Raw genomic sequence first — 11,250 nt, forward strand, 5'->3', positions numbered from 1 at the left:
GGAATATAGCAAGCTGATATATTCTCTCCTTTTTTTGGGGGGGGGGGGCAGCAAACCTCAGTGCTCAAGAACATATTCCACTTGGATGTCTTATCCCCAGTGTACTCAAGTCCAGTTAAAACAAAAAACAAACAAAAAACCCACACCTCTTTTATTCAAGTGTGTGATATTGGGAATTGAACCCAGCAGCACTCTCCCATTGAGCTACACCTCAGATCTTTTTATTTTTTGAAACAAGGATGCCCAAGCTGGTCTTGAACTTCTGATCCTCTTGCCTCAGTCTCCCAAATCACTGGGATTACAGGTGTGTGCCATTATACCTATCAAGAATGCACATTTTATTTCTGCTTGAGATACAAATATTCAGTTTGGATGATGAAATTAAAGACAATGGCTAACTCTTCCATTTGTTTCAATCAACTCCAATAAAAGAAAAGACTAAATAGAATCTAAACTGTTTCAATCCACTGATATCCAGTTTATCAAATCAACAGCCTAGTACTTCTTTGGCAAAAGTGCTCTGATGGAGCTGGATATGATGGAGACGGCGAAAATGGAGAATTCAACATGTATATACCGTTCAGTCCGATGAGTCCAAATGTTCTCTAAAATTCCATATTTGGTCAGGTATGGGAGTGCGATCAGGGTACTGGCCCCTTTTTGTTTCACTGCTACTGATTCTGCTTTTCAGTCTTGCAGGGAGAGTAGGTTCAGACAGTCTGGGAACTGGTGGAGGTCAGGCCCTTGGCAGCTTGTTGGGCCAACCAGAACTTATATCTTTTGGTCCTGGGCTTTTCAAAGTTCACCACAGACATAGGAACTCTCACGGTGTCAAGCCCATTGACCTGAACACATAACAAGAGGAATCCTTAAGGATTAGTCAGGCAGGTAATGACTAACACCACACAATCCCAGCTCTTCATACTGATTTCTCACCCAGTAAGAAAAAGGAAAAATTACATGAAACACTCACCGTCACCTCACACCAGTACTCGCCCCACCGTGTGATAGGCTCTTCTGGTAGTTTCAATGCATGAGGGGCAACCACGACACCAAGCTGCAAAAAAAAAAAAAAAAAAAAAAAAAAATCAAATGAACTCATGGCTCCCACTCTAGGCAACCTCATAAAGCAGGTTCTACAACTGCCTATAGAGGGATGACTAAAACTGGGGAGCTCACTCGAGCTGATCCCCTGGGAAGGCACAGACTCCCCAGAAAGTAGCAGAGAAACTGAGGTAGATTCACAAAAGAAAACAGGGCTTGAGACCAAAATTACTTCATCTACAAAGTAACAATTCTCTAGTGAATCATAAATCCCCAGGTTCTCCCTAGCTAGAGAGAAAATAAATGGAAACCATGACCTTTTCCTAACAAATCTTTAAATTCTCTGCCTATCTTTAGTTCTTAGCCATTTCCTTCCCACACCCTTCAAAAATCTGAGAAACCTTCCTTAACTCCAGTTAGATGATCAGATCCTTTCCTGACAAAGGGTTCAAGGCTGGGCCTCCTTCCCAGAAGTAGCTTCCCCCCTCAGGAGTATGGTGATATTTGCAAACACTCACATTCTTAAGGAAGTGGCGGGCAACTATTTCAGAATTCAGCTCCCATTTGACATTGTTCTTCATTCCTACCTCCAAATGACAGTTTCTCAGAAATTTCACTGTCTGAAAGGAATTATAAATAGGATGGGGTCTGAACTATAGTCCAAGAAGAGGAAACATGTTAGAAGGAGTTATAATGATTGAGAGTTTCAGGTAAAGGTCATTATTTCTACCTCATAGCCAAGATAGGTGAGAAAGGAGTAAGAATGACAAAACATTCTTATTGTCTTAAGGCTGCTGTGATAGATATTTTAGCAATACTTTGTGGGTGGGTGGAGTGTGTGTGTTACCTATACTGACCCTTGAAATCCACCCATATCCCATTAATGGCTCTTTCCTGATTACAGAATAAAGTATAAATTCATTAATTGAAGACTCAAGATGTTTTGTATATCTTGTCCCAATCCCCTTTTCAGTCATGTTTCTTAATATTACACTATATAAATCCTCTGCTTTAGGTAAACTGGTCTACTCTAGGTTAAAACATGCCTTAAATTTCTACTTTTTTTCTCCCTTAAAAACACTTTCCCCATCTTCCTGGCCTATTCAAAGCTAACTAATCCCAAAAGGTCTCATTTAGTCCCAACTGGAAAAAACAAAAAAGCCCTCCTCAATTACTCTGGAACTCATCATGGTCTATATAACTCTTATAATTTACCACCTTGAGTTTACCCATTACCTTCTGATGTGTCTAGTTCTTCCCAACTTGTCTGTACTATCTCTGAAGGCAGAGTCCTCACCTCACATTTTTCTATAGATCCCCTAGTTTCCAGATTGGGAACTCCCTCAACAATTAGGACACTTCTCCCAACAGGTCAGGACTACCAAGATGTCTCCATACCAGTTATGTGGGGTGATCACAATATTTCTTTCCCCAACCCTTGTGTGTGTGCAATCAGAAAACGTCAAGAGAATCAGGGAAACTCTTAGAAAGAGGTTGGTGACTCCTGTAAATGGCCAATAAAGGCTTCCTATGTTTCTACTCACCGCCTCGCCTGCCTTGGTCTGGATCCTCTCTAATTTTCCTTCTTGTCTCAGCTAGAAAAGCAAGTTAAAAGTGAAAATAAGTAAAAGAGCCCATGTTAAACAACGTCAGACTCTTACTATGTTGGACATAGGCCGGGCTTCTGCATCTCTGTTCCGACTTCATTTTCAAATTAAGCAGTAAAAGGAAGGCACTTGCCAGAGGAAACCTTAAAATTTAATCCTCACTGTCCCTCTGTCTTCCCTTTGAGCTCACCAATTTCTCTTCTTCGAACAGCTTTCGGTTTTCAGGGGATGCGTACACAGCGAGTCCTTGGGGAAGGAGCCGATTGCGACCCAAAGCCTTGCTGACTGAAACCAGGTCACCGCGGACTCCAAGTTCTGCCACGGGAAACAGAGGCCGTTGGTGACAACGGTCTGGCCCCCACAGGAGCGCTGGCCCGTCCTGGAGGCCGTGCCCAGCACGGGGGAGCCCGGAGGAGCCCGGGGGAGCCGGGGGATCCCGGGCCTTACTCTCCACAGACCGCGTGAGGATGAGCTCCAGGTTCTCCTTTGGCCGGTGTTTCGTGTCCTCCACCAGCTTGTAGACGCGGTGTCGCCGGTGCAGACGCGGCTTGCGGCCCTCCCCGGCCAGCGGCACCTTCCACCAGCGCTCCACGACCACCGTGCCCTGGCGGCCGAGCAGACAGAGTGAGCGCCCCGCGCCCCGCGCCCCGCGCCCCGCGCCCCGCGCCCCGCGCCCCGCGCCCCGCGCCCCGCGCCCCGCGCCCCGCGCCCCGCGCCCACCCGACGGTGGGAGAGGCTGAGGTCGCGCTCCAGGGCCGGGGGGGGCCCGGCAGGTCGCGGCCAGAGCGGCTGCCGTCCTCGTCCTAGCAGTAGCCGCGCACCAGCCGCCAGCAGCGGAGAGCCGCGGAGAGCGGCGAGCGCGGCGGCCGCCATGGCCCGGCTCGCGGCACCGGAAGGCCCGACGCCGGCGCAGGCGCAGGAAGGCCCCGCGGGCTGCCCGCGGCGCGCCTGAGCCGGCGGGGGGCGGGCGCTGGCCGGCGGCCCCGCTGCCTCTGGGCGTGTTCAGTTCGGGGCAGGCTGGGACGCGCTCGGGCGGGCGCGGCGGCGGCGCTGGGCTCCCCTCCGCGGCGCGCGCCCACCGAGGCGTGCGGTACCAGGCGGCTTCGGTGGGGCGCACTCTCTGGAGTCACCCCGACCTCGAGTGACGGGCGGACCCTGGAGAAGAGGCCATCTCACTTTAACTTCAGATCGCTCGGGAGACGGCAACGGGCCGGGATCCTCCGGAAAGCGCCCCCCAGGAGCAGCCTCTCAGGGCCGCCAGTACTGGAGGCTTCCGAACCCCGAGGGACGAGGGCCGGGTCGGGGAGGCCAGGGGCCCCGGCGGCCGGGCTCAGCCCCGACAGCGGAGGGCCCGTCTGGCGGAGGCCGTGGAAGGGCGCTCGGTGCTTCCTCCCGCGGGGCCTTTCCGCAGGCCGCAGCCGCCCCTCCTCGGCACTCAGGCTTCCTGGACACCAGCCCTCCGCACACCGCCCTTGGCCGGCTCTCTTCTCCCCCTTTCCGAGGGCGACCACGGAGCCACATCCCCAGCCCTGTTTTGAATTGTATTTAGAGCCAGCTGAGGCTGGCTTGGAACTCCCGATCCTCCTGTCTCAGCCTCCGGAGCTGCTGCGAGTACAGGCGCACGCCATGGCGCCGAGCTCTTAACTTTTTTTTTTTTAAGAGATTCCTTTATTTTAAAAAATAAATAAATAAAAAGTGGGCCTTTATTTTGTTCATTTATTTATACACGGGGCTGAGGATGGAACCCAGTGCCTCACACATGCCAGGCAAGTGCTCTACCACTGAGCCAAAACCCCAGCTCCTCATCATCTTCTTATATGACTGAGACATCTCAAAGCTAACATGTCCCCAAAGTGATTTTTGTTCTTCCCCCAAACTGCCCCACCTAAAGCCTTTCCCATTTCAGTTGAAGGAAACTCAGATATTGGACTCACCTTAACTCCTCATATAGTTCATCAGGAAATTCTGTAGGTTCTACCTTTAAACTATTTCAAGAATCCAACTGCCATCACCTCCAGTGCTCTGCTCTGGAATAAAACACTATCTTTCTCTTGGATTATTGTAATACTCTCCCAACAGATCTCCACAGCTTGTTTGTACTATAGCGTTCAGAAGACTGTCTCTAAAAACTTAATTCAGATCATGCACTCCTCCACCCAATACTTTGTAATGACTTACCCTTTCTTTACCTAGAGGAGGGGAAATCCATACAGTGATCTAGAAAGTACTATATAATCTGGTCTCATTAGCTCTACAGCTTATACTGTTCCACTCACAGTGGCCACTTTGCAGTTTCTTGAAAACCCTAGGCACATTTCCTGCAGCCTTGGCTGTTGCTTCTGAATGTAATGCTCGATTTATCCTCAGATACTGCTTGGTTAACAACCATAACTCCCCCAATTTTTTATTAAATGTTACCTCTCCAGTGGGGTCTATTTGAATAATTGGTTACTACAACCCTCCTCTATCCCTTTCACACTCTTAATTTCCCTTTATCCTGTCCTCTGCTCCATAGCAGTTATTTTCTAACATTGTTTATTTTCTAGGTTTGTTTTCTCATTTTAGGAGAGAAGGATCTTTGTATTGGTCAATTATATGTCCCAAGCACTAAGAATAGTGCCTGGCTCATAGTAGGCTCTCAAATATTTGTTGAATGGATGGTTAAATGAATATGCAGAGAGATCTTCGACTAGTGGCCCCCTAACCAAACTTTGCTCAAAGTGTTAATTAAAAAAAAAAAAATTGGTACTGGAAATTGAACCTAGGGGTGCTTTGTCACTGAGCTACATCCCCAGTCCTTTTTATTTTGAGACAGGGTCTAAGTTGCTGAGGGTCTTGATAAATTACTGAGGCTGGCCTTGAACTTGTGATCCTACTCCTCAGCCACCCAAGTCACTGGGATTACAGTGTACCCAGCACAGTGTTAATTTTTTATCATCAGTAGCCAGTATATTTTTAAATACTGAAGTCTACCATAAATCCTGTCTTTCTAGTTTTTGTTAAAAAAAAATAAGATCTGGCACCACAATTCTGCATTTCCACATGACAACCAGATGCAGCTGAGTTGTGTGGACTTCTTTGAGATGGGGTGTAAGCATTCCATTTTTTTTAATATTTATTTTTTAGTTTTAGGTAGACACAATATCTTCATTTTTATGTGGTGCCAAGAATCGAACACAGTGCCTCACGCATATCAGGTGAGGGTGCTACCACTTGAGCCACATCCCCAGCCTCCCATTTTTTTTTTAACAGCCCTACCCTGCAGCTCCACTAGCTGTCTGGGTCCCTGGAAGCATGTAGTTTGTAATTCCTACCCTATAAGGCAATGGAGAAAGTTCAACAATTTGTAGTACCCCTGGGTTAAGGGAAGAGATAATAAACTGAACTGAGAACTAATTAATGATGACAATGCAGGATGGGGGCCTTGGAAGTGTCAGATACCAACTCTTTAGTTGGTGGATTTTAGGGGGAGGAGGCATCTCAGAGGAAGGGCCAGGGAGGGTGGGCACTAGTGTTCAGAGAGGACTATTTGCCAACCAGTACTATTTAAATATGAGCCTTGGTGATAGGGTGGGGCCCTGAAATTACATATGGGCTGACCTCTCATCTATGTCATAATGCCTGCCAGGTCACAATGAACAGGATGCTTCAAAAGGGGACTGGAGCTGTGGAGCTCACTTTGCCGCAGGGAGGCACTGAACAGAGAAACTGCCTTGTAACAGGTCCCGCCCCTCCCTTTACTCCCTCTGTTGTCTGAGGAGGGGAAGATCACGGAACTGCTGCTATCCCTGCTGTCCCACCTGGTCACCATACGCCTACTATCTTTACTCCTACAAATACCGGATGAGCCTCCGGGAGAAAATGCTGCCTTGGTGTTATCCTTATAAAAGGTAACTTTTCATCTTTATTTGTGGTTATTTCTATAAACTGTAAGGGAAAATGAAAATTTCAAAGAATTTCCCCAAGTGGCAGGAAATAATAGCAAAATGGGAATAGAAAGATGGCATGGAAACTAACTTTTCCATGTGGCTGACCTGGGAAAATGAAAACAGACTGCTGATGTGGACAGTACAGAAGACTGCCTGGCCCTGGGTACCAGCTATGACTCTCTTCTCATCTCAAGATTTCAATGTGAACTAATTCGTCTCTCCCTCCCAACCAGTTACACTTACAAGGAACAGGAGGATTTGACCCTCAGGCCCCGCTGCTGCCTCCAGTGCTCCTGAGTCCCCAGTAGGCCTCCAGGTGGGCAGAAGTGCTGAGCCGGGAAAAGACCACGACCAGCTTAAAGAACTGTACTCAGTAAGTGGACTGTGAGCCAGTGCTGTGGCAGGGAAGCCCCTGTAATACCTCTCAGAGGGGCGTTAGCAATTTGGAAAATGGACAGTATTTTAGCAGATGGGACCATAGACCTCTTGTGTAAAAGCTATTTAATTTATAGAGAAGGGTTCTGGCCCAGAGATCTTAAGGTCATACAATTGGTAGTGAAGAGGGATGAGGAAAAAAGTGGGAACCAAAGTACTATTAGGATTTCTGGAACATAAAGCTATTTAGATGCTAAGCTGGTCTACAATCCAGAACTCCTGCCCTTGCTCTGGTATTGTATGGCAGTAATATGCCTACTCATAACCTCTGCATTTTAAATGAGAAAAGGGGGAATTGAGAGAATCTCCATAATGACAAAAGTGGAATAGTGAGTGGGAAAGGATCTAGATAATGAAGCTTAGTTTGAACAATAAGTAACAGGGGGTGGCTTTAGTTCCTAGGATAGTTTTGAATCCTTAAGACATTGGCTCCACTTCTCAGAGGCTCTTCTATCTTCCCTCCTTGGTTTCCGATGCAGGGGACTATTACACTCATTTTTATTCCTCTTCCAGGCTGGGAACCTGACAGTGCTTACTACTGACCCCCTGCTCCACCAGAATCCAGTACAATTAGACTTCCACTTCCGCCTCACCCCCAAGACCTCCACCCACTGGCACGGCCTTCTTAGTGACCACCGGCTCTTCCTGGATATCCCATTTCGGGCCTTGGATCAGGGCAACCGGGAAAGGTGACTAAATTTGGATGAGTGGGGAGGAAGGGGTGGAGAATGTCACCCTTCTATCATGTCACAATCAGTAAGTGGGCCTGGATACAAAACACTCAAGAGGCATGGAGATGAGTCTTTGAGTTGAGCCAGGATCTGGGGAACGAGGGATAACAATTCATGGGAAACTGCTGGACTTAGTGGGGATCCAGAAATCATTGAACAGGAAGTACTTTTGAGCTATTCCCTTCTTCCTAGACCTGCTTTATGGCTTGTACTCAGATCAGTTGTGTGCAATCCCTTGGCTTCAGAGGAAAAAGCTACTAAATCTAGTGTTGGGTGGCTGGAGAGAAGAAACTGACCAATATTTCTTCTGCTTCAACTAGGTGTCTTTCTAGATTGAGCTTGGCTGAGCATGTCATTAACTGTTTTTCTCTGGCCTCTAGTTTGACAGCAACACTGGAGTATGTGGAGGAGAAAACCAATGTGGACTCCGTGTTTGTGAACTTCCAAAATGATCGGAAGGACAGAGGTGGGGAGCTGCTGTCCTTCATCCTTTATATTCAGGCAGCTTGAGAACTCCTTTTCCTTTGTAGGAGTCCCTCTTCCCCCACTCTTAAAAAAAAGATATCCTGTGGCATTACAGGGATTTTTTTTCTCTCCAACAAACGAAGGCACTAAACATTCTGTAGTCAAGTTAAAACTGGACTATTAGGAAGCCCCTGCAGGTGTGTCAGAGGCCAGACTAAGGGAGCATTGGTGAAATTACGCAACTATTCAGGGCCATTCTTCAAAAACAGATACAATTCAGAGCTTATCAGAGTTTACTGTGCTAAACACTTAAGCACATTTAAATTCCATGGAGGAGGTTCTGGGATCCTCACTTCACAAATGAGAAAACTGAAGAATCAAAGGGTTAACCCAGAATGTTACAAGCAAGTGTTAAATCCAGGGCTGGAGCCTAGGTCTGTTCCAGTCCAAACACCCTAATTTCTGCACTACATAGCCTCCTAGCCAGAGGCCACCTTCTTAGCTGAAGAAACCAAATCTCCGGGGCAACCTGTGGCTTGAGCTTCAGTGTTCTAACCATTTGTTTTGTCATTCACAGGTGCTCTGCTGCGGGCCTTCAGCTACATGGGCTTTGAAGTGGTCAGACCAGATCATCCTGCCCTCCCTCCCTGGGGCAATGTCATCTTTATGGTGTACCCCCTTGAAAGGGACCTTGGCCATCTGCCCAGTGAGCCTCCCTAAACATGCTTTTCCAACTCTGAGGGGCTGGAAGCCTTAACCATGGGACTTGAGCCCAGGTGATTCAGGGCACCTCCATTCTAGGAATAAAGGGTAGTGCAATCATCAAGTGTTTGTTTGCTTTTTCTTGGGGGGGTATAGGGATGGCTGGAGTAGAACATGAGCCTGACAGAGTTGAATTGACCGAGGGATCCAAGCCAGAAGGGACTCAAAAATTTTAGGTTCCTTTTATCTTTCCCCTAACCCAAAAAAACACTTCCTCATTTATTTACTGAGCAAATGGAAAGGACAAGGACCAATCAACAAAGGGATTGTTAGGATGCATTTCAGTTCAAATTAGAGAAACCAATTGTGGGGGAAATTGAAAAGGTACATGGACCCTCCTGGCTTTGGCCCACTTATGAAAATCTTATTAAAAGATTTTCATTTAAAAAAAAACTGAAGATCAAAGGGTGGGTTTGTCCCAGGGGAAGACGGATAAGGTTAAGAGGCAGCAGAGAAGAGGGCCTTCCAGACAGCACATACTAGGTTATACTGCAGAGGTGATAAGGAACCCAGAGGAAGGGGGATGGGGGATGTAAACTAACAAGACATAAAGGCCACATTAAAGGAACAGATTTTTATACACAGTAATGAACTGCAGATAGACTACTGATTTGGGGGAAGTTTACTGATTTTCCAAAGCAGACTCTGCTTTTCTTCTGCAGAAAGAAAAGCAGAAAGTCTTATGAATAGAGTTGCGTTAGGGACCTCTATTCATGAAAGACCCTGTAAAAGGTAGCTCCAGCAAGGGCACGGTGGCACATGCCTGTAATCCTAGCAGCTCAGGAGGCAGGAGGTTGGGAGTTAAAAGCCGGTGAGGCTCTACAGTGAGACCCTGTTTCTAAATAGAAAATAGGTCTGGGGATATGGCTTAGTGGTTTAGTGCCCCTGAGTTCAATCTCTGCTACCCCCCCCCCGCCCCTCCGCCCCCCTCCCCAACAAAAAGGTAGCTCCAAGTCTAGAGTTGAGCACACTTCAGAGTTCACTGCAATCAGCGCCTGAAATATCCAATCCACAGAAACCTTCCTGAAACCTTCCTGCATTCCTCCAAGACTATAAGATCTATTCAAAGCTGTTCCTTTACTGGAGCCTTTCTGCTAATTGCTACTGAGTTTTCTAAAATTGAAAATTATGGTTGTGCTTGGCATTAAACAAGGCATTCTTATATACCTTTTTTTTCCAGTTTGCCTTGTCCTCAATTGCCTATTTTGTTACCCACACACTCACTCCATAGTCACCCTGGGGTGTTTTACTACTGAGCTACATCCCAAGCCCTGTTTGAAACAAGTTGCTCAGGGTCTAAGTTGCTGAGGCTGAACCTGCAATCCTCTTGCCTTAGCCTTCCAAATCACTAGGATTACAGACATGTGCCATCACACTCGGCTACATTTACATTTTTAAGTACCTTCACGGTTCTCACTGAAACCTCATAGTACCGTCAGAAATGGATATGTGCTAATGAGGAAAAAGGATACCTAAAGTCTTAAGTTTATAATGGAGACCTATTCTTGGAATCCAGGATTCTAGTTCCAATAGTTTAGGAGGGGTTCATATTTACATAGCCTAAACCTAAATTGGTCTGGTTTTTAATGAATGATTGGTTAGTTCTGAAGTAACATTAGGGAAAGAATATGAATTATATATGGGAAGGTTTCCCAGGCTGAAAAATAACACAGTCTAGCAGAAAAAAGAACACTTTTTTCATAGATGGTTCCCTTGATGTGAAGTGGTTAAAAATTCTCACCAGATTTAGACTCAGAATATATTTTACTTATAGGTCTGCTTCCACTTTTTGAGAACTTTATTAAGCAAAGACTTCCTCCAAATGATTTAAACAGAACTATACATGTGTGTTCTCTCTCAAGGTGTGTATATACACATACAAGTACTATACTAGCAATTTAGAGTATTTCCTGAGTCACATTTCTCCTTTTCTACTTGTATTTTAACTAAAGTTCACAAAGAAATAGCTGGAGCTTGTTCCCAAAACCTGTCTCCAACAACACATCAATTGAGTCTAAGAGGTGGCATTCTCTTCCCACCTCCTGAAGATTTTTTAATACATTTAGGCTGATTTTTGCCTTTGCCTCCTGATTTCAACTACAGTCTTCGAGTTCCCTGTTCAAACACTTCCCTTAACCAGTCACCTTTTGAGGCGAGTCATAAGTCTGCAGAATCATTTCTAATGGCCAAACTCTGGCTGTTTCCCAGCTGAAAAAGAACACAGTCTAGCAGTGATGTGCATTACGACTGGCAGAGGACACAACATCCAAACACTGA

The 11,250-nt window shown here is 46.5% G+C and overlaps 2 protein-coding genes across 2 annotated transcripts; one reads left to right on the forward strand and one right to left on the reverse strand.

Moving 5' to 3' along the window:
- Window positions 1–130: 130 nt before the first annotated feature.
- On the reverse strand, window positions 131–3,574 carry MRPL9 (mitochondrial ribosomal protein L9). Its single transcript, XM_081308836.1, has 7 exons — window positions 3,372–3,574; window positions 3,099–3,255; window positions 2,842–2,966; window positions 2,589–2,639; window positions 1,563–1,664; window positions 974–1,057; window positions 131–845 (listed from the first exon to the last, which is right to left on the reverse strand). The coding sequence occupies exons 1-7, from the start codon at window positions 3,522–3,524 to the stop codon at window positions 711–713; spliced, it is 807 nt and encodes a 268-aa protein (XP_081164962.1). The 5' UTR covers window positions 3,525–3,574; the 3' UTR covers window positions 131–710.
- OAZ3 (ornithine decarboxylase antizyme 3) lies at window positions 3,523–8,981 on the forward strand (the record flags this gene model as incomplete). Its single annotated transcript, XM_081308188.1, is given in 7 exon segments — window positions 3,523–3,574; window positions 6,355–6,541; window positions 6,814–6,874; window positions 6,876–6,953; window positions 7,529–7,704; window positions 8,127–8,212; window positions 8,789–8,981. Coding segments are annotated over 7 exon segments (783 nt in total). The 3' UTR covers window positions 8,932–8,981.
- Between the last annotated feature and the right edge of the window lie 2,269 nt (window positions 8,982–11,250).

This window comes from Spermophilus citellus (assembly GCF_964194105.1).
Source record: "Spermophilus citellus genome assembly, chromosome: 9".
Taxonomy (NCBI): domain Eukaryota; kingdom Metazoa; phylum Chordata; class Mammalia; order Rodentia; family Sciuridae; genus Spermophilus; species Spermophilus citellus.